The sequence below is a fragment of the Perognathus longimembris genome, chromosome 27, assembly GCF_023159225.1.
Source record: "Perognathus longimembris pacificus isolate PPM17 chromosome 27, ASM2315922v1, whole genome shotgun sequence".
Lineage (NCBI taxonomy): Eukaryota > Metazoa > Chordata > Mammalia > Rodentia > Heteromyidae > Perognathus > Perognathus longimembris.
In genome coordinates this window covers 8,142,074-8,162,919 of record NC_063187.1, presented here as the reverse complement: position 1 = coordinate 8,162,919, position 20,846 = coordinate 8,142,074, and the positions used below count along the sequence as shown (strand labels likewise).

The 20,846-nt window shown below is 55.1% G+C and overlaps 1 protein-coding gene across 2 annotated transcripts; it reads right to left on the bottom strand.

Annotated features, from left to right (window-relative positions):
* Positions 1-2,295: 2,295 nt before the first annotated feature.
* Positions 2,296-8,408, bottom strand: Dcp1b (decapping mRNA 1B). 2 transcript variants are annotated; one of them, XM_048335169.1, is made up of 4 exons: positions 8,253-8,408; positions 6,675-6,715; positions 4,737-4,864; positions 2,296-2,815 (listed from the first exon to the last, which is right to left on the bottom strand). In XM_048335169.1, coding segments are annotated over exons 1-4 (327 nt in total). In that variant the 3' UTR covers positions 2,296-2,813. The 2 variants fall into 2 exon arrangements, with proteins under 2 accessions (XP_048191126.1, XP_048191127.1); XM_048335170.1 differs by lacking the exon at positions 2,296-2,815 and adding an exon at positions 4,447-4,550.
* Positions 8,409-20,846: the final 12,438 nt, after the last annotated feature.

Here is a 20,846-nt window from a genome sequence, read left to right as displayed (position 1 = left end):
GAAGGAAGGAGGGGAGCCGGAAGTGGAGGGGCGGGGAGGGCAGTGTTGGACACAGCACGGCCAGGGCAGCCCCATCGTCCCGGGCGTCCACTGATGGGAGGCAGGCTGCCCGCTACCCCCTTTTGGAATGTCTGCCCTGGCCGGCTCCTCGGTGTCTTTCATGTTCTTTCCTCACCTCTGGCGCCCGTCTTGCTGACCAAACACGGACACAGCTCGTAAAACCAACTCCTGGCTGGCCTCAGAGGCTCCGCATAGCACCGCTATCTCCCGCCCCTGTTCTGCTTCTTCTCACATGCCATGGCCGTACAGACCGGTGCTGCAGGGACCTGGGGTCCAGGGGCCTCACGGCAGAGGGGAAGCCATTTCTATTTTAAGGCTCATGACAATTTGGGGAGAGGGAGTAGAAATCTGACTGGTGAAAACAGCTCCCTCCCTTTCCAAATCATCAGCCTGATTAGAGGCGATGCCTGTGCCGGAGGCTCTAGGGCTTGAGGCTGGCCCGGACTACAGAGCGGGACCCTGTCTCTCTAGCTTTCCCCTTTGACCTTCGTCTGTCCTTGACGCTGTGCCGTGAGGCCACATGCTGGTTTTCACTGTAACGCCCGCGCCGGCTTCCCGCCCGCATTGCCTTTCTTTTCCCCAAGCTGAGAAGGGCACGTGGACGCGAGATGGTCCCCTTCCGCGGCTCAGGACAGAGACGAATCACTTTCCAGCTCTGGCTCCAGAGCTTGGCTGGCTACTTGCAACTGTTCCAAGTGATTCTGGGAGAAAAGTAGTAAAAGAAAAAAAAAAAAGAACTACAACAAGGGTGTGAAAGAATCCGCGTGAACACTTCAAAGCAGCCACAGGGACCACGTGGCTGAGGTCGATAAGCGTTTCAGGAAATGTTCTGAGATCCAGTTTTGTTTTTCCCGCTAAGATCTAGGCGTTCTCCATGCCGAGCTGGGCTCTCAAACCCGGGGATGAACGCTCTCACAGCGCCCAGCTCCAGTGCAGGGCCTGAGTCCACGTGGCACTGGGACCTGGGTGTGTGCTGGGCTAGTTTTCCGGGCTCAGTGGTCACCTGGAGCACGGGGGCGGGGCGGGGGAGCTATGCATGCTGGCTGTTAAGGTGAACGCGTGGAGCGGTGTTTCTAGACACCCCCCACGGAACCCGAGTGAGCCCGTCGTGTACAGGGGGGAGGGGCTGGGGGGCAAGGCTAGCCCAGGTGCGGTGCTCACGCGTGTGCCGCGAGGAGCCGCCGGCTGTCACGACCCACACGAGGGAAAACAAGAATAGGGAATCCGAGGCCTGCTTTTTGGTCCAGGCTCTGTAGTGACACTTGGCGTTACTCGCACGTTTCTCAGGGGCAGAACAGGTCTGTTTCTGTGACAATGGCGGAGGAGGCTCAGAGACTCGAGAGGCTACCTAGTGACATGGTGACTTTTGGACTTTGGTGGCCTCCTGCCTCTCTCACACGCAGTGCAGGCTCAGAAGTCCTGAAAGACAACCAAAGGCAGCCGCTCACCGCCTGCTCTGACACGACTGAAATGGGGTGTCTTGCTTCCCAAGTCAGTGAACTGACTCTGGGGTTTCGGGCTGTGGGGTGGAGCGGAAGGGAAAGGAAGGTGCCTCCCACCGGGGAGAGCGTCAAGTGTTTCTGCTTGTAGAATTACGTGCAATATGTTTCCTGACCCCAGAGGGCTTGTGGAGTTCAATAACCCCCCTAAAATCACCCAGAACCCCAAGGGTACAGGTGCAAGTAGGCATTTCAGCATGGAGAGGCACAAGGTTAGACTCGGGGTGTATGGCTGGCCCGGGGGAAGGTGGCGGGACAAGAGGGAGGGAGGAGGAGAAAATCCACCAGATCTCAAAGGCTTGCGTGACCCCAAAGGCCTAAGACCTACCATGGGCGCGTCCACGTGCAGGAACACCCACAGTGGAGAGCAAAGGCTGCCTGTGGGCAGCCTTCGTTCTCTGTGATAAACTTACACGGGGCTCACTTTTAACCTTTCAAATCACTTTCCTAACAATTAGCTGAACAGATACCACGACTCAGAGGTGATAAAGTGGGGCTGGAGGCATGGTTCAATGGTAAAGCAAATGTCTAGAAAATATGACACCTTGAGTTCAAATCCTCCCCCCACCCCCAAGAGCCTTTAAAAAAAAAAAGAGGTGATAAAGTCTCAGGGGCTTAAAACTTGACAAGTCAGAAGATTTTTGTTTTTACTTTTCTAAAGGAGGCTAAAAAACCATATTTATCATTGTCGGGGATAGAAAGGGTGGCTTTGTCACTGTTCTGAAAGTCTGGGGGGGGGGGGGATTCTAGTAAGTTAGGTGACACTGCGGCCTTCTAAACCAATAGCCCCAAGCAGGACATACAGTCTTCCAGAATTCATGTGACTCTAGAATGTTATACTAATATTAAAAGTAATGTAAATGACTGGGGGAGTCCTTCCAGTCCAGGGGCCTGTAATTCATGGCCAGCATGGCCACTTTCCACGGGGCCCATCGCGCCGTGGCTTCCGGATTCTGGCCCGCCCCTGTTTGTAAATAAATTGACTTGCTGCTGTTTTCAACTGGAGCTTCAAAGTTTAACTTTATCAGTGCTCTGGAATACAAGCGCGCTCTGTGGCTGTTCATCGCTTACTGTGTATCGTGTTTTTGGGAAAGGCTGGCAGGTCAGGAGTGAGAAAGTTGCCTCTGGACGGCTTTTTGGAGACAGGGTCTTGCTGTGTAGCCCGGGCTGGCCTGGAACTGGAGATCCTCGTGCCTCAGCCTCGCTGGTGCCAGGATTACAGGTGTGCACCGCCACATCGGCTTTAAAAACCAGCTCTGGAGAGAGAAGCAGACGGCGACTGCCTCTACTCAGGAAGAGGCTTATTCTGAGGCTTCCAGACTTTCTGACACAGCCTTTCTTCTCCAACCGTGGGAGACAGCAGCTGTCTCCGGGTGGTGTGGGGGAGGGCAGCCAGCCCACCTGGCCTGCACCCCAGGGGCACACACCGGGTCGGGCCCACAGCCCGCAGTTGGGGGCCGGCTGTCCTGGCTGAAGGCACGTGGACGTTGGAGGATGCGTGCGGGGCGAGTGGGCCTATCAGTCACCTCGCCGAGTCTCGGCTTTCGAAGCCACGAATGGTGATAATTATCTCGGGAAGGAATGGAGAGTGGAAAGAGGGATAAGGGGGCCAGAGCGGAGTGGCTCAGCAGGAACAGGAGGGAGCTGCACGTGTAACCTAACTTAAAAAACATAACCAAGCGGGGACGAGTTCAGTAAGGTATTTTATTTAACCCAATATAGCATCATCTTACATGTCAATTGACTGACAGAAAATTAAGGAGCTCCCCCCCCCACATTCTTTTTCTTTTTATGCTGAGTCTCTGAGAAGTGGGACAGTCTCCCCACACAGCACGGCTCAGCTCAGGCAGCTACAGACAGCGTTGCCCCACCCAGCTGGGCAGCTCAGAGCCGGCCACACTTGCTCCCGACCCGCAGGTTCCCACCGGGAATAAGACGGAACACAGATGGCGGGGACGGGCACTCGTGGCATGGGTTCTGTGCTTTCTGTGGTTACTTAAGATCCGACCTATGCAGTTAGTTACTTGGGACAGAAGCAGACAGTCCCATAAAGGAAAAGAAAACCCGATGTGACCCTAACACAAACAACTCAGACCGCGTCTGCACTCGATCAGCACAGCAGCCAGTGGACAGCCCATGGACGGCTGTCTCCTGCTCTCCGTGCATCGCCCTGTGCACCACTCTCGCTCACTGTGCTCTCTCCACATCTTTCTGTGTGTGTGGCTCCCGTGCTTCCTGCCTATACCCCCCCCCCCCCCGCACCAGGACCTCTGGGAAGCCCTGCTCATCTTAGTGGCTTCCGCGGCCTCTCGTAAAGCCCCATTTGTATCCCTCAACATGAGAGTGGCCCGCACACCACAACGACTTAATTCCAAGTGAATCCAGCGTCACATTAAATGTGAGGCTCCATCTACTTCCAAATACTTCACTGGGATCACTGTCAATTATTATCTGTGCTACGCTTACTATTAAAGTTACAAGGAGTAGTGCAGACAAACCCCTGTATCTTTACAGTATGAAGGAAATACCTAGAAGACACTGCGTGGCTGCAAGGCTGTTCTGGAAGCTACCCACCAAGTAGATGCACTCAACCACGCTCATGTGCACACCTGTGTGCACACCCACGCACACAGCCATGCACTCTCCCATGAACACGCACACGCTCACATGCACACCCCATACTCACTCACGCCCGTGTGCCTTCACCTACACACCACACACACACGTGCTCACACACCTGCACACACACTGGACAGCACTCCCCCCTCTGAATGCTCCGGGGCCCCTGCATGCAGGCAGTGCGTCCCGACGCCGGCGGTCAGGCGGGAGCGGTGAGGACGGCTGGGAGACCGTGGGCTTAGCGCCTGTGACTCGAGCGGCAGGGCTGTCACCCTGCGGACCTGGGTTCTGCATGCACCAGATACGCACGGGCAGCATCTCTCGAGTACCGGCTCTCTTGCTTCTTCATCTGTGTGCCTGACTCGGGGACTCCTGAGGAACAGGGGTTCCACAGCCGGGCGCCCACAGCATCCTGACTGCGCTCCCGCCTCCGCCTCGGGGCCCGGCAGCCCTGCGCTTAGAGCTGAACAACCCCAAACTAACCAACGCGGAGCCCTCAGCGCCAACGCGGCGCAGCCAACCTCGGAAATCACACCGCGGCGCGCAGGAGAGACTCACATCTGGCATTTCTGTAGAGGAGGAAGGGGTCCTGGAGCTGGAGGTCCAGGTCTTTAGTAATGGGCTCTGTCCTGTTCTCCATGCTTAGCCTATTCATGATGGTGAATCCGTACTTGGGAGACGCCGACCTGGAGATCACAGAGGGCAGATCACAGAGCGCTCAGTGCATCGTGCCTCCACCTTCCGTGCGCGCGGCCCCGCACCTGTGCACTGCATGCACGTGACCTTCTGTGCACAGTCTCACATATACACAGACAGCACACACGTAACCAGCAATACAGTCCCACATGCGGAGAACACACACGTAACCTCCTGTATGTAGCTTCACAGACCGCACTTTAAACTTATGTATTGTTTCACACACAACGTCCTGTGTGCATACTGTCCTCACGTAAAGCAACATTTCTGCACAAGAGCACCTTTACACATATACTCATTCACATGTACTGCCGCCTGGGTGACAGGGTCGTCCCTTAGTAAAATAGTCCTCCTGTGTGTGTGCACCTGTGTGTGTGTGTGTCTTTGTCTCTCTACCCATGTTGTAAATTCTTTTAAGGCAGAGATGGTAACTATTTCTTTGACCTGTGAGGCCTGAACTCAGGGCCTGGGCGCTGCCCCTGAGCTTTTCTGCTCAAGGCTGGCCCTCTACTACTTGGGCCACAGCCCCAGTTCTGGTTTTTAGGTGGTTAACACAGAGACGTTTTCTGCTTGGGCTGACTTTGAACCTTGATCCTTAGATCTCAGCCTCTTAAATAGCTGGGATGACAGCGTCTGGTTGGTAACCACTTTTTAATGTCTTCCTAACATACTTTTAGAGGATCACGGCAGTCCAAAGAATGCACATTGAAATTATACAAAGACACTGCCATAGAAAGTGTTAAGTCTTGGGGCTGGGGATATGGCCTAGTGGCAAGAGTGCCTGCCTCGTATACATGAGGCCCTGGGTTCAATTCCCCAGCACCACATATACAGAAAACGGCCAGAAGTGGTGCTGTGGCTCAAGTGGCAGAGTGCTAGCCTTGAGCCAAAGGAAGCCAGGGACAGTGCTCAGGCCCTGAGTCCAGGGCCCAGGACTGGCCAAAAAAAAAAAAAAAAAAAAGAAAAAAGTGTTAAGTCTTGTTTGAAATTTGGAGTTGTGAAATCGAATGGTGGTCGATGATGCTATGAGACAGAGCACAAACTGGAAGTTCATGAGAGGGCATATACGTTTTTATCTTCCATATAAAGCAAACAACATCATGGGTACACGACTATGGAAAATCTCTCTCGCTAAAAGTGTGGCATCCAGTGACTTTCTTGTTTCATTCAATGAATCTTGGCTGCCTCGTGATGGGCAGAAAGAACGCAGAGTACAGGGAGCGTAAACCCTGATGATGGCACGGGTATCTGTCTGCCCTCGACAGCCATGCAGAGCCAGCTGGGGACTTCTGGTGGCAAGGAAACGCCCCCCGGGGGGCTGGGGTGGGAAGGACGGTGAGCGGTGGCAATGCGTGGAGGCGCGGAGCCTGGGAGGCAGGGCGGGCGGAGGGGCTGGCTGTGTGCCGTGCCCCCTCCTCCCCAGGGCCGCAGAGCCTCTGCCCGTCACGGGCTCCTGTCAATCCTGGGGACCCGAGCAGAGCCCTTCAGTTCTGGACTGGGCAGCTGGGTGGGAAAGGGGGTCAGCGACGCCCTCCCCAGTGCGGATGAGGGGGATCCAGCCCTGCCCAGTGTGCTCTCCAAGAGCTGTGCGCCGTCCCCCCTCGCACCCCGGGCCGAGTCCACGGCCATGGTGAGCGCCGCGGCGGCTCACAGCCGGGGGGGTGAGTGGCGACCCCTTCCTTCTGCCAACCAAGTTTCAAACCAGGACTCGGCTGTTTCATTTAAATCAACACTGCACTTGGAGACGCAGGACAATGGCACCGAAACATCCCGCTGTTTCTGAGAGGAAAACAGCCTTACCTTGTGTACACAAACAGCGTCCCTTCCACATCGGTCTTCTCCTGGAAGACAGAAACACAGCCATCTGTGCGTGCAACACACCCACCTGTGTGTCAGAGTCGCGAGCTTCACACAACCCCATGGCACCAAGCCCCCTCATCTTCCCCAAGGACTCGGGGTGAGTGGCTCCCAAGCTTCCCTGGGAAGGCAGCCGTAATGGAGTGGGCCACTGTCCCTTCCTCCCCCAGCCCACCTGCACCTCAGCGCCCCCCCCCCCGCCCCGCTCAACTCTTGGGTTCACTGTGTCTTGCTACGCCAAGTCACCCAGAAGAGCAGCCCACCAGGCAGCATTTCCACCCTCACCGGTAGACAGATGAAGGACTGCAACAAGGCCAGGTTTTTAGATTAAAAAAAAAAAACCCACTGATTTGGCGTGGACTAGCATTCTGCTCCAAGACCTCAAGAGGGTGCTGGCCCAGCACACGTAAGGCCTTGGGCCCAGCCGCGTCTTTATGTGCAAAACATAGAGAACACAATGAACTGCCTGCACCCTCAGAGGCCGTGAGCTCCCGCTGGGATGAAGGGCTCTGGAAATGCTCGTGTCTGCTCTGCGGAGGCTCTCACTTCTTCCCTCTGATGACCGGATGTCACCCACACATCTTCCAGTGCTTCCTCGCCTTTGCTGTCGCCTTCATTCCGAGAAGGCTCTCTCCAGCTAGAGTCCCCTCCAAGGGTACCCGTGCAAAGACTCCAGAGGGGTGGCGGACAGCGCAGTGGCGGCTGGCTGGTCCACGGCAAGCGCTCCGCCCTCCAGTGCCTCTGAAGGACCTGGCCCGAGCCACGAGCCCACACAGCGGGGACTCCCGAGGGGACTCCCGAGAGCAGCGCAGAGACGGGCCCTGCCTCGACGTGAAGCTCATGTGGAGAGGGGCCTCCTGGTATCCGCTAAGCCTCAGTGGAGGGACTCTGCAAGGGAGGCCGGGGAACGCCTCTAGCAAGTGGCTGGGAAGTTTCCCAGGGTCTCCAGACTAGGAGCCAGCTGGCAGTACCACCCGTCCTCTCACTACTGCAGAATTAAGTACGGGATCCCTGCTTCACACGTGTCAATGAAAGTCAACCACAGAACGTCTTTATGAGATACACCTATGTACACACACACACGTTTCAGTGTGGAAGACACCGTCCACTCCGTCGCTGGCTGGCCGGGAGGGCGCTCGTCACTTGGGCCATGCCACCGCCCCTCCCCGAGTCAGCTCTTGGGTTGGTGTGCCTGCACTCCCAAGCTGGGGTCCCCCACCCCGTGGATGCTCAGGAGCCAGGCCTCTCCGGCCGGCCTCCCGGGTGGCCACGTGACGGGGGCAGCGCAGGGGGCCTCCAGGGCTCAGGGCCCGGGCTGCGGGGTTCAAGACACACAAGCTGGGGGGCCGGGGGCCGGGCCTGGGCGCGGGGAGGGGGGAGGTCCGGACGCCTGGTGACTCCGCCAGGCCTTGGGGTCCCGCACCCCAGCCCCGGGCACCGGAGGGGTGGGGGCCGCCCGCGCCGCCCTCCCGCCCGGCCCGGCTGCCCGGCCCCCCCCCCCGCCCCGCCGGCCGCACGCACCCACTCGTTGGCGCGGTGGCCGAACGTGTACAGGGCCACCTGGCTGGCCACGTCCACGATGCGACTGATGTAGGGGTCGTGGCGCTGCAGCGCCGCCAGGCTGATGTCCCGGCCCCGGGCCCGCAGGCCGCCCGCCGCCGCCAGCGCCGCCGCCATCTTCCCACCGCGGGGCGCCCGCGCCCGCGCACGCGCGCTGGGGGGGTCCGCGCAGCCACGCCCAATCGACGGCCGAGCCCGCGAGCCGCCGCGCCGCCGGCCCGGGGACTTCCGGCCCCGCCCCTCCCGGCGTCCCGCCCCGGCCGGCCGGCCGACCCAGCGCGCGCCAGGCAGCGCCAGTCGATGGCCGCGCCCCCCGCGCCGGGGATCGTCGCCATGGCGACGCCCAGCCCGCCCCCCCCTCCGCCCTCCCGCCGGCTTTCCGTGGGGATGCTGGGGGTGGGGAGGGATCCGAGGTGCGTCTCCCGCGCTGTGGCCGCCAGCACAGGTGACACTCGGGGGACCCGAGGAGGTGTGGCCGCGTGCGTTGCTCAGCCCCCCCCCCCCCCCCCGCACCCAAGCCGAAGCCACGGCTCCGCTTCCCCGGCTCCACGCCCTGCCGCACCCTCTGGGTGGCGAGGGGGGGGGGGGGGACTGGGCCTCAGTTTCCTCAACTCAGGCGGTTTATAAGATGGGAGCCACGGTCGAGCTGGCCTGGTGAGGTCTGCTGTGGTCATGGGAATTATTTGACGTCTGAGAATGGTTAGCATGTGAGTGGCCGGGTATGAAGGGGAGGGCTCCATGTTGTGTTGGGTGGTTTGGCCCAGTGGCCTCCAACCAAAGCAAGACTCATAGCTGGGGGTGGGAGGGTCAGGCTGCATCCCGGGGCAGAAATGAGTCCTTTCTGAGAGGGCGAGTCTGTGGTTTCCCTCCCTCCTGACTGATGGTGGTGACCCGTCGTCCTGGGTCCCAGGTCTTCCCGGGGCAGGGGCCGAGCGTGGACGGTCACAGGAGGCTGCCAGGCCTCACCGGGACCCGAAGGCTTGTGGGCTTGGACCTTGGCCGCTGGATTTGGAGGCAGTTTCTGAAGCTGCCCCCTCCCTCCCCACGGTGGGGTTCTGGTATCCTGCAGGCACCAGGCCCCTTCTTATCTGCAATAAGGAGATAATCACATTTACTTTTCTTGACTGCTGTACTGCTGAAAGGCCGCTTGGAAACAAGTGTTTTGATATCATCATAAACTGTGAAGCTGTACCTGCGGGAGTCTGAGCCGGGCTTGGGCAGTGACTTGACACCGGGTCATCCTAGCTGCTCAGGAGATGGAGCTCTGAGGATCGAGGTTCGAAGCCGGCCCAGGGAAGGAAAGTTCCCTGAGACTCTGATCTCCAATAAGCTATTCAAAAAGGCAGAAGAGGAGCTGTGGCTCAAGTGGTAGAGTGCCAGCCCTGAGCGCATGTGTGTGCACGCGTGCACACACACACACAAGCTCAGAGACAGTGAGTGCCCCAGGACCAGCATTAATAAAGTAATAATAATAACAATAAAAGCAGAAGCTAGCTCTGGGAGTCCAGAGGAAGCTGCTGTAGCACCATTTTCTCTCTTCTGTGAGATAGTTTTTGAAGATGGGAGGGTGGGGTGTTCTCCATGCTTCCTGTGGGTAATGAAGGGGCCCTGCACAGTGCTGTGGCCAGCCCTGATGACCTGGGGACCCCTCGGGCCCGTGGCTACGACTCTGGTGCTGCTGCCTCTGGGGTGTCTGACATGAATGTTAAGCATGATGTGAACTGTCGGAAAAGCAGGCGTCTTTATTTAAATCCAAGTTTAGTCTAAACGGGGAGAGTTGGTTTTTGTTTGTTTTTTGTCCATAATGAGGCTGGACCTCAGGGCCCAGGCATCGTCTGTCAGCTCTTTCACTCAAGGCTGGCGCTCTACCACCTTGAGCCACGGCGCCACTTCTGGTTGTCTGGTGGTTCATTGGAGATGGGAGTCTCATGGACTTTCCTGCCTGGGCTGGCTTTGAACCACAATCTTCAGATCTCAGCCTCCCGAGTAGGTAGGGTGACAGGCGTGAGCCGCCAGTGCCCGGCTAGCTTCCTAAGTTTTATGGAGTACAACCAAACGAACTCAGGCTGCCCCTCCCCGCTTCCTTGTGGAATGGTCCCACGGGTTGGAGGCTGGTTCTGTGATGCCTGGATATGAGGATCTGCTTGGTGTCACCCCCCCCCCCAATCCGGCCCCCTGCCCGTCCCCAGCGATGCCGGGGGTGCATTAGACCCAGCAGAGGAAGAGTGGTCGGCTGCTTCCTCCTCTTCAGAACTAATCAAATTGTCCCCTGTGGGGAAATGTGTTAACAATTCCTGCCATTCTTGCGGGCTGGCTTTAAGTGAAGACAACTCGTCAAGAACTCTGAGATCAGACAGAGATGAGTTAATCACACTTAAAAAAATAACAGGATACCGTCTGAATTTTGACAAGGTGTATCATTAAGCTCTGCACATAGATTTTTCTAGAGGACAGGAGGTAGGCCTGGCTAAGTGCATTGATCCAATTACCTGGGTAATTACTAAATACCCGCTTAGTGCTGGGATACAAGATGGTTGGGGCCGATGTGTCTTTTCTCGGTGTTTTTAACCTCTTGCTGAATGCTTCTATCAACCCAAGGGAGTTCACTGCTATTGTTTCTGTGGCCCTAAAATGACTCTGCTGGTGAGCAGACTGGATTCTGTTTCCACGCGTTCTGTCAGGAAAGGTTGGTGGCGGCTTTCCCTGCCACCAACCTCCTCCGGAGAGCGAGGAGGCAGAAGGAGGGAGGCAGCCCAGCTGGAGGCCCGCCGTGGGCTTGCAGGCAGAGCAGGACGAGTTAGGACAATCACCGTTTGCCTTCTCAAGGCCCTCAGCACAGTGGTTATGCTTTCTGCCAAAGTGGGGTTCTGAAGATGGGTGTTGTTGTTGTTGCTTGCAGTGTTTTAGAGTATAAAACCCACGCCGAGCACCACACTGCAGGCCCAGAGTCTAAACCACGAACACAAACCCAGTCCTGATGCGCAGCACTCGCTGACCTCTGTCGTCAACACTCCCTGTGACTCCAAGCCAAAATACCAATGTGGCTGGCGGCTCGCGCCCGTCATTCCAGCCGCTCAGGAGCCGAGATCGCAGTTTGAAGCCAGCCTGGGCAGAAAGGTCCAGGAGATTCTTAGGTGCAATCAAACACCAAAAAGCTGGAAGTGGAGCTTCGGTGCAAGCAGCAGAGCATTAGCCTTGAATGGAAAAGCAAAGGGAGAGAATGCCCGGGTCCTGTACTGGCACACATGCACACACACATGGATGCACACATGGATGCACACATGCACGCACGCACACCAGGTGAGTGTCAGAGAGCGTGGAGTTTGGAGGCACACACCATCACCTAATATTCCCGCCCTCTGAGCACGCCAGACGTAGCAATGCAGGGAGAATGGCGATTGCGAAACGCCATGAAATAATAATTAGGAAGCACTGGGTTTTTGGAGTTAGCTCCCCCTTCCGCCTCTCTCTACAATAAACCGTCTGATTGTAAGTTACATAATTGAGTTTTCATCCTGGCTGTGTTTAACCACTGGCTCACAGAATCTCTGAGATTTTATTTTTCAGCAATCTTCTGTTGTAAGGCACGCCAAGCTGGTGCCAGCCTGCCCTGCTTGGAGAAGGAAGTGGGGGGAGGCAGAGGCTGGGGCCCAGCCAGGCGGGAAGGAAGCGGGCTTCATGGCCGTGGACACGCAGGTGGCCCGTTAGGTTGGAGGCTTCTGTCCCAGCCCCCGGCAAAGCGTGCAGAAAGGGGCCCCAGATACTCTGGGGGAAAAACAAAGCATCTTGTTTTTTTGCTTGCTTTATTGACCAAACTCACCAAATGCTTCGTGAAGTCATTGTGAGGATGGCGGATGTTTCGGAAGCGCCGATGGGAATCATATATATCATATTATATATACCATATGTAATATCTTACGAATTATATATACTATATTATATATATATATATATTAATGCAGAACCCCTGAAAGGAGGCGGGGTTCAGAGTTCAGCGCTGCTTCTGCCCTCTGACTTCTGGACCGGGAGGCTGCACACCTCCGGGGCTGGTAGAACAGTCGTGTCTGCCTCATATTCTGTATTCCCGAGACGCTGCTGCTGTCGTGGGTTTGGAGTTTGAGGGGGAAGGATGTCACCGTGGCTTTTCAAAGCAGAAATATTTATAGAACTAGGTCTGGTTGAGCAGTCAATTGCCTAGGCCCAGGTACTGGAAATAATAACACAAGAAGGCAGGAGAGGGAAGCTCTAGCTTTATAACTCACCCCCCCCCCCACCAAGGGCTGGCTTGCTTTGGGGTCAGGTCAGGGCTCCTCTGTAGGAAATCAAAGTTTCCCAAGTGGATCAAGCCAATGGTAGATAGGGCGGCGGAGGGGAAACTGAGTCAACCCTGTGGCGTCGATGCCTGAAAGGCCCAACTGTCTCGGGGGACCCCAAGAGATCCGTGGGTGGGACCTCCCCTCACAAGTGGCACTGGGTGGAAAGTCTGCCTCTGTGCCCACCGGGGTCGTCCTCCTGGTTCCTGACCAGGTCCCGGCATGCCGCAGTCCCTGGCACGGCCCCAGCCTGGCCTGGTTCTGAGGGGACTCAGGCGTGGGACACTGCTGCGCCCCGAAACACCTCAATCCCCCTTTCCCTTGGAACACAGGCCACGTTAAACCCCCAGAACAGAAACGGAAAATCCAGCTCAACCCCCCCGTCATTCCTCCAAGCTCGGTGTCTTCCCTGGTCCTGTATGGCCCTGGTGGGGGCTAAGCCTTCTATTCGGGACTTCACATAGAGCCAGAAGGACAAAGGTTTCTGGGCTATCTCACGTTCAAACAGAGGAGAGCACAATGCCAGCTCCCTGTCGTTTTGAGTCCCCGCAAGTCAAATCTCCAGTGGTCATCGAGAGAGAGAGAGAGAGAGAGAGAGAGAGAGAGAGAGAGAGAGAGAGAGAGAGAGAGAGAGAGCACCTAAATACCTAATAACCTTGAGATGTGCCTGTCAATGAGGGTGAAGTAAGCAGAGGCACCATTAACAGCAATATAATGTCCAAAATGAAGGAGGGCCAGTTTTCATGGTCATCAGCTAGAGGACAAGAACCAGGGATGGAGAGGAAGAGGAGGGTGTGTCCACTGTATGAAGACACTTGTTTCCCACCTTCCCAGTTCTTCTGGGAGTCACCACTCCAGTCACCGAAGAGGCTCGGGGAGGCTCTGTGGCTTTCCCCGACTCACACACCTAGAAAGGGGCAGAGTTAGGACTCAACGCCACACTCCTCGCGTTGCCTCCCTGGTGTGTGCAGGAGGGAGAGTGTGAGTGTGTGTGTGCACACGCGTGTGCACGCACGATCTCCAGGAATGGGTCTAGAAGCACAGGGAAGACTTGAAGGAAGGAAGTCTCAGCTTGGCGAGGAGCTCCGTCCTCATGTCAGATGTCGTGGGCTGGAGGACCCACCCCGTGGGGCCCGGCTGGCGTGGCACCACGGTCTCCAGCCGGGGACCAGGGGGCGAGTGGCCAGGGGCAGCAGGAGTTACTACTTGATCATTCCCAACCTACTCCCCTGCGGCAAACCTCCAAACACGCACGCACGCACGCGTGTCACTGTGATTTGCTGGTCAGTATCTGAGCAATGGAAACCATGTGTTGTCACCATTGTGGTTTGTTCCACCCATCCATTTGTTTGCTCACTCATTCAGCACACCATCTCCCCGAGGGCGCCTCACGTGCTGGCCGTGGAGACCCACGACACGCAATTCCTGTCCTCAAGGGAACTGGGGGGGGGCAGAAAGGCCGAGGGGCCAGAAGACAGGTGGTTTTAATTCCGAGTGCCAATCTCATGAGGAAAAGTGTGGGGTAGGGTGCGCGGTACGGGGGAGGCGGCACTCAGCCACCCAACGGCAAGGCAAAGGAGGACTTGGGGGGGGGCGGGGTGGTGACAGGGGAGTGGCAGGCCAGGCCGAGAGGCGTTGCCAGCAGTTGGGTGGTCCGGTGGGGTGTGCTCTGGGGCCTGGACAAAGATACGGTGTCCGGCCTCAGCGTCCCCAGAGGAGGCCGTTTCTTTGAGGTTGTCACTGGGCTGGAGCCATCCGGCATGGGTGGCATCCTAGCACCTCTCCATTGCCTCCAGCTCCCGTGGCCCACCCGCCCGCCCCAAACCCCCAGCACAGCTTCTCCATGCGGCCCTCCCCCTTCTCCTCTCTGCCAGCCAGAGCCCTGCAGACCACCTCCCGCCCTCTCCACAAATGCCGACCCTCCTGTCACCCCGTCGGGGAGCACCCCACATTCCACCGGGATCCACACCCAGATGACAGCACCCCCAAACAGGACCAGGAAGAAGAATCATCTCTGTGTTTCCTTGCCTCCACCACGAGAGGCGGTGCGGTTAAAGCGTCCCGGACGGACGGTTTAGCGGTCCTGTCGTAACGGATGGAGCTCCGGGGAGGACCATTTCTCAATTCCCCACGGCAGCTATTCTAGTATTTAATCATCTTCCATTGCCGGCGGGCTCTGCTTCATGCCAGATCTAAATCTCCTTGCTTGTGATTTATGTCGTCGTCCTCTTCTTTTTTCTTTCCTTGAGGCTGGGTGGCTGTGTCTCTTCCACTTCGGGAAGGGAGCGGAGATGGCCTGCTCCTGATTTTGTGGTCTTGGGAATTCTCTGTTTGGAACACCCCGTGGGGCTTATTTCCTTTCTTGGTCAGTGGGGGGGTGGGGGGGTGTGGGTTGAGCCAGGGCTTAGTTCTTAGGACTCTGCGAGCTGCAGAATCCACAAATTCTCCCACAGAAAGGGTCATACTTGCCTATATGTTACCGAGACAGCAGGGCCCAACTGCACCAAGAGCTTGCCGCCGAAATTTGAACCGGAACCACATAGACTCAGTCCAGGAAGCCACGTTTCCCTTTAAGGCAAAGAATAAGGAATGGGGTGGGCAGCGGGGTGGGGAGGAAGAGGGCTGCAGCTACTCTGTTATGGATTTCAAAAAAGAGTCGCAGCAGTGGGCACTCTGGGCACCTTTTGGCAGAATAGAGATGGTATTGGTTTGTTTTTTTTTCTGGAGGGAGGAGGAAGAGGTGAGTGGTCCCCAAACTCCTAGGTCCAGAATACTAAGAAAGTGGTTTAGCATGGTGGCTCATGCTTGCAGTTCCAGCTACGTGGGAGGCAGAGATGGGAGGATCATGGTTCATGGTCAGCCCGCCCCACCCCCAAAAAAAAAAAAACCAAAACACATCTGGCAGATTCTGTTTCAATAAAAACAAGCAGAGCTTCCGCACATGAAGCAGGGGTGCTAAGAACCTGGTTGACTTCCTTCCCATTTTTTTTTTAATCCCCAAAATGTCCTCCTCCGGCTACCTTTGGTGTATGTGGCTTGAGAGCCAGCTCTTGCTCCAAGGCGGTATTTGGTTACCACCGTAATTTGTGCAAGACTGAACCTCATTCTCCTCTAGGCAATGCTCCCACCAGCTCAGCTCCCCCAGCCCCTGGCCTCCCCCCTGCGTGCCAGCAGTCAAGAGTCACAATAATCTGCTGGTCTCCTATCCACACTGCCCGCGTCGAGCGCTTGGACAGGACAGAGAAAGACCTTGTTGTTGGGGAGGCGGCCAGGAATTTTAATCTTTCAGTAAGAAGAGGTCGAATTTCTCTTCCCAACGGTGAGGCCCTCGAGCTGTCGCCCACGGAGAGGTTTTTACGATACTCAAGCGATCGCTGGGGGATAGAGCGTACCCAGGACCCAACTCAGTCTTGAAACTGTTTGCTAAAGGGCACTGATTGCACCAAAAATATCCCGGCGGGTATCTGAGGGAGAAGGGGGAAGTCACATGGGGGCCCCCCAACTCGGCTGAGAAAGGACAGGGCTTGCCCCGTGTTTGAGTCCTGTAGAACTGGCCCTGACCACGGTACCAGCCAGGGAGGGATTTACAGGGGCCCAGGATTCTAATTATGCTCATCTGGATGAAGGGTGCAAAGCTCAGATATACTTGGGCCTGCTCATCAAAGTGTGGACTGGGGGCCGACAGCTTCAGCCTCAATGGGGAACTCTCCAGAAATGCAGGCTCTCAGGCCCACCCACGTCTACTCAACCAGAACCTGCATTTTAACATGATCCCTAGGTTAATGGTTTGCACATTTAAAAAATGGAAGCTAGCTTAGGCACTGGTGGCTCATCCAAGCTACTCAGGAGGCTGAGATCTGAGGATCACAGTTCCAAGCCAGCATGAGCAGGAAAGTCTGCAAGACTCTTTATCTTCTAATGAGCTACCAGAAAACTGCAAGTTTTTGAGCTGTGGCTCAAAGTGGCAGAAAGAGTTCAGGGACAGCACCAGGCCCTAGTTCAAGACTCACAACCAAATGACAAGAAAGAAACAGGAGGCTGGGAATATGGCCTAGTTAGCAAGAGTGCTTGACTCGTATACATGAAACCCTGGGTTCGATTCCCCACCACCACATATATAGACAACGGCCAGAAGTGGCGCTACGGCTCAAGTGGTAGAGTGCTAGCCTTGAGCAAAGAGAAGCCAGGGACAGTGCTCAGGCCCTGAGTCCAAGGCCCAGGACTGGCAAGAAAGGAAAGAAAGAAAGAAAGAAAGAAAGAAAGAAATAAAGAAAGAAAGAAAGAAAGAAAGAAAGAAAGAAAGGAAGGAAGGAAGGAAGGAAGGAAGGAGGAAACTGACTGTCTTGATCTTCCAACAAATATGGGTCCTGTAGGTGGGTCTTTGGGTATGGCCCCCTCCTAAGCACAACAGTGAAGTGGCCCCCAAAGCTGTCTATCTTCGGATCGTCCTTCTCTTCACTCAAGCCTCCTTCCTCCATTCTCACTCCCAGCTCCGGTTCAAAACTTTCCCAGGCAAAGAACAAGATCACACACGCTCGAATGTGGCCCAGGCCTCTTACGTACCTATTGGATGGGGAGAGAGGGAGGATAATAAGATAGTTCACGTTGCCTTGCCAGTGCCGTAGAACCTGGGAGAGTTCTTTCTCACAGGAATATTAAAATCTAAAACAGGATCCCGAATCAATCACCCTTTAACCTGAAGATTACATTTCCATTCACCAAGCCTGAGTCACGGTGGACTCTGAGGGGATGGCAGTGACCTCTCCTGGTCACACACACACAACCCAGTGTGGGTGACCACGGCGCTAGCGGCCTGGTTGCCTGGCCCCCCGCGGAACAGGTGACCCCCAAACATTTCAACTCAGCGAGTCCTCATTACTGCTCGGGGTAAAGTAACCTGCCAGGGCCCCTCACCGGGGCGTCTTTCTTATCTTTCTTATTTTGCTAGGCGGGGCCACGTAAGATACGGCATCTGGGTTTTCACAATAAGCAGTGTATTTTAGGAGCGTTTTTGATCAGCCAAAAAAGCCCAGAAGGAGAGAATTGTTGAGAGAGTGCCGCTGGCCCCAGGCTTCATAACAGGCTGGGTTTTGCGGGGATGACCAGTGATGCAGCAGCTCAGACTTGGGATGACCAATTACAGGACAGCAGCGTGGAAGTGGAATGACCAATGACACGGCAGCTCACATGTGGGGCGGCCAATGACATGGCTGCTCGCACCTAGTGTGGCCAGTGGTGCAGCTCCAGGCGTCAGATCTCTAGTGACTGAGCCAGCTTGCGTAGTATTTCCCTGCTGATGGCTTGGTCTGGTTTTCCTCTCACTGTTTCCCGGTATCCACTCCACCATCACAGCAAGCCCTGACAGTCTTGGATCTCGGTGTTCCCAGAGGGAGATCCCTCAACAAAGCTCACCCATAGGAGCTTGAGAAAGAAAAGGAGAAAGGAAAAGGCTCAATCCTGGGCACTGCCCTTGAGCTTGTGTGTTTTGTTTTTTTTTTACACTTTACCACTTGAAGCACAGCTCCACTCCTGGCTTTTTCTTGATTGACTGGAGATAAGAGTCTCATGGACTTTCCTGCCAGGGCTGGCTTTGAACCACGACCCTCAAGATCTCAGCCTCCTGAGTAGCTAGGGTGACGGCTGGAGCCACCGAGCACTTCTTCCATAGGTAGGAAAGTCGCAGAGGCAGCTCTGTGTTCGACGGAAGCACCTTGGACACACAGGGGTGTCTGAATGGGGAAAAAAAATCAGGACCACAGCTTTGTGTGAAGTATCCCAGCCCCTCAACTCAGGGTCTGCTTAGCAGAAAAATCCCCAGAACAATGAGGAGAGGACAGACTCCCTTTGAACTGATCTCCTCCGTGACCACCCGGGGAGGTTTCCAAGAACATTCTCTTCCAGCTCAAGGCCAGTCCTTTCATGTGGGTATTTCAGTGAGATGATTGAAGGAAGTAGGGCAGGTCTCTCGGCCCCAAAAGTTCCTCCTGAGACTATGCACCCAGGCTGCGATGTGTCTGAAATGGTGCCGTTAGCAAACCCGTTCCTTTGGCCTTCACTCCTCTCATCACCTTTAGGGGTGGAGGGTGCGGTCACTCGGTCACTCATTAATCAAATGTTTGTTTGCTGCTTTCTAGGGACTGAATACTATGCTTGGGAAAGGAAAGGCAAAGGGAAGTTGAACGCAGCCTTTGACCTTGAGGTGCTCAAAATGTGGCTGCGGATGCAGGGAGGTAGACAAGCCACGCGAGTCTCTAAACTGGTCCTTTGGTAGAGGTGCCCAGCCGTAAGCTCTTTGAGAGTGTGGAAGAGGAGTTGGGCCAGGGACACTTGGAACCGAGCCTGGAAGGATGGGTAGGAGTCGTCTGTCAGATGGGTGCTGAGCATGACTGTCGGTGACTGGGTATGGGCAGAAAGAGGACCTAGGGATGAGTGTAGACTCCGAGGCTTCAGGGAAGGAAGCACAAGCAGCCCTCAGCCTGGGCTGTAGTCCTCAGGATGGAATGCTGGTGCTGGATGCCTGTGCGTGGACAGAGTGCTTGTGGAGATGGGCCGTGGTTCCCACAGAGGGAGATGGAGGATAGCAGAGCCCTCGTTGTTGAAAGCATGGACGTAGCAGTCATCTCTTCTTCCTACTTGTAGGATTCCCCTGTCCCCCCCAACAATGTGGTCATTCCTTTGGCAGTCTGAGAGCAAACCAGAGGATTTTTTTAAGGCCTGGACATCAAATGTCTCTATGGTGCTGGGTGCTGGTAGCTCACACCTGTAAAAAATCGTAGCTACTCAGCACATCTGAGGATCATGGTCAAAGCCAGCCTGGGCAGGAAAAGCCTGTGAGACTTTCATCTGCCAGTTAACCACCAGAAAAGCTGGAAGTGGAGCTGTGTGGTTCCAGTGGCAGAGTTCTAGCCTTGACAACAGTCTTGGGGACTTTCCTGCCGGCTGCTTTTTGAACCATGTCTCTCAGATCTCAGCCTCCTGAGTAGCTAGGATTATAAGGTGTGAATGACTGGTCCTGGAGAAGATGAGAAACCTTGACAAGGCGGAAAGCAGAGTGGTAGTGAGAAGCCACAGGTGCTCACTGGTTCCACATGCATTTTCCCACCTGCCCAGCCCAGGTGTGCGCTGGCTTGCACCTTGACCTCAGCCTGGATTAAACCAGAGTGGGGAGGGGTGGGGTGGGGGGACTCTGTACATGGCTTGCTTTATGCTTCCCTCAGAACCAGTGTTGAGAAAGTACCCAACACTGCTTCACAATGAGTTTAAATGGCTACAAATGATGCAATTTCTGGTGCTTTGTAAATCTTGACAGCTCCAAATAAAATCCTTGCATCATTCTTTACAAAGTTTCCAGCGAAACATAAACACCCCAGCTATGCGATACCATCTATTATCCTTTCTAAAATATAAAGAAGCCCCGTGTTTAACAGTCAGAAATTCCACAATGTTTTCCTTCTCTCCTTGGAAACATTTATATTCCAGTCCCTCCTTAAGTCTTAACCCCAGCATAGCATATTTTCTTCCTCCTCAAAAAGTCTTATTATTGATCACCATCAGAGGCAAAGAGGGGTAGACTAGAAATTGAGAGTATTTATCTATTTATATTGGATCGGACTCAGGGCTCTGCGCTTGCTAAGCAGGCCCACTACCATTTGAGCCACGCTGCCAGGCTCACCCCCCACCTTTCATCTATTTATTTTTTACATTGGTTATTTTTAAGATCGGGTCTTGCTTTGTGCCTGGCCTAGCTGGCTTATGACCCTCCTGTTTGTTTCCCTTTGTCTCTGGGATGATAGCTGTGTGACACCCAGCTATTTCTTGAGATGGAATCCCATAGACTTCTGTGCTCAGGCTGACCTGCGCACCGTGGTCTTTCAATCTCCTGCCTCCCAAGTAGCTACGATTACATGCTTGAGCCACCATGCTTGGCTCTACATTGAAGTTTAAATTTAAAAAAAAAAACTGTGACTATAGCTTGGGTTACACTATTTCTTTTGGATTCAATTATCCTTGTAATTTTTTTCCATTTAAAATTGATCTTAATTGACATGTAATATTTATACATATTTATGGGGTACAGTGTGGTAACTGGATGCGTTACATATGTAATGATTGAATCAGAGTAATTAGCATTTCCATCTCTCCAAACATTTATCCTTCCTATGTGTTGGGACTCTTTTGCGTGCTTGGCTAGTGATTTTGGAATATATCCTAAACTGATGCCGACTGCTAGCTGTCTTCCACG

Bases quoted from the DNA above. Each gene is read 5' to 3' on its own strand.
- Dcp1b (XM_048335169.1), bottom strand. From the start codon at position 8,408: ATGGCGGCGGCGCTGGCGGCGGCGGGCGGCCTGCGGGCCCGGGGCCGG. The intron at 6,716-8,252 runs GTGCGTGCGGCC...TCTGTCTTCCAG, and splicing joins GCCACCGCGCCAACGAGTGG to GAGAAGACCGATGTGGAAGG. The intron at 4,865-6,674 runs GTAAGGCTGTTT...TGTGATCTCCAG, and splicing joins ACGCTGTTTGTGTACACAAG to GTCGGCGTCTCCCAAGTACG.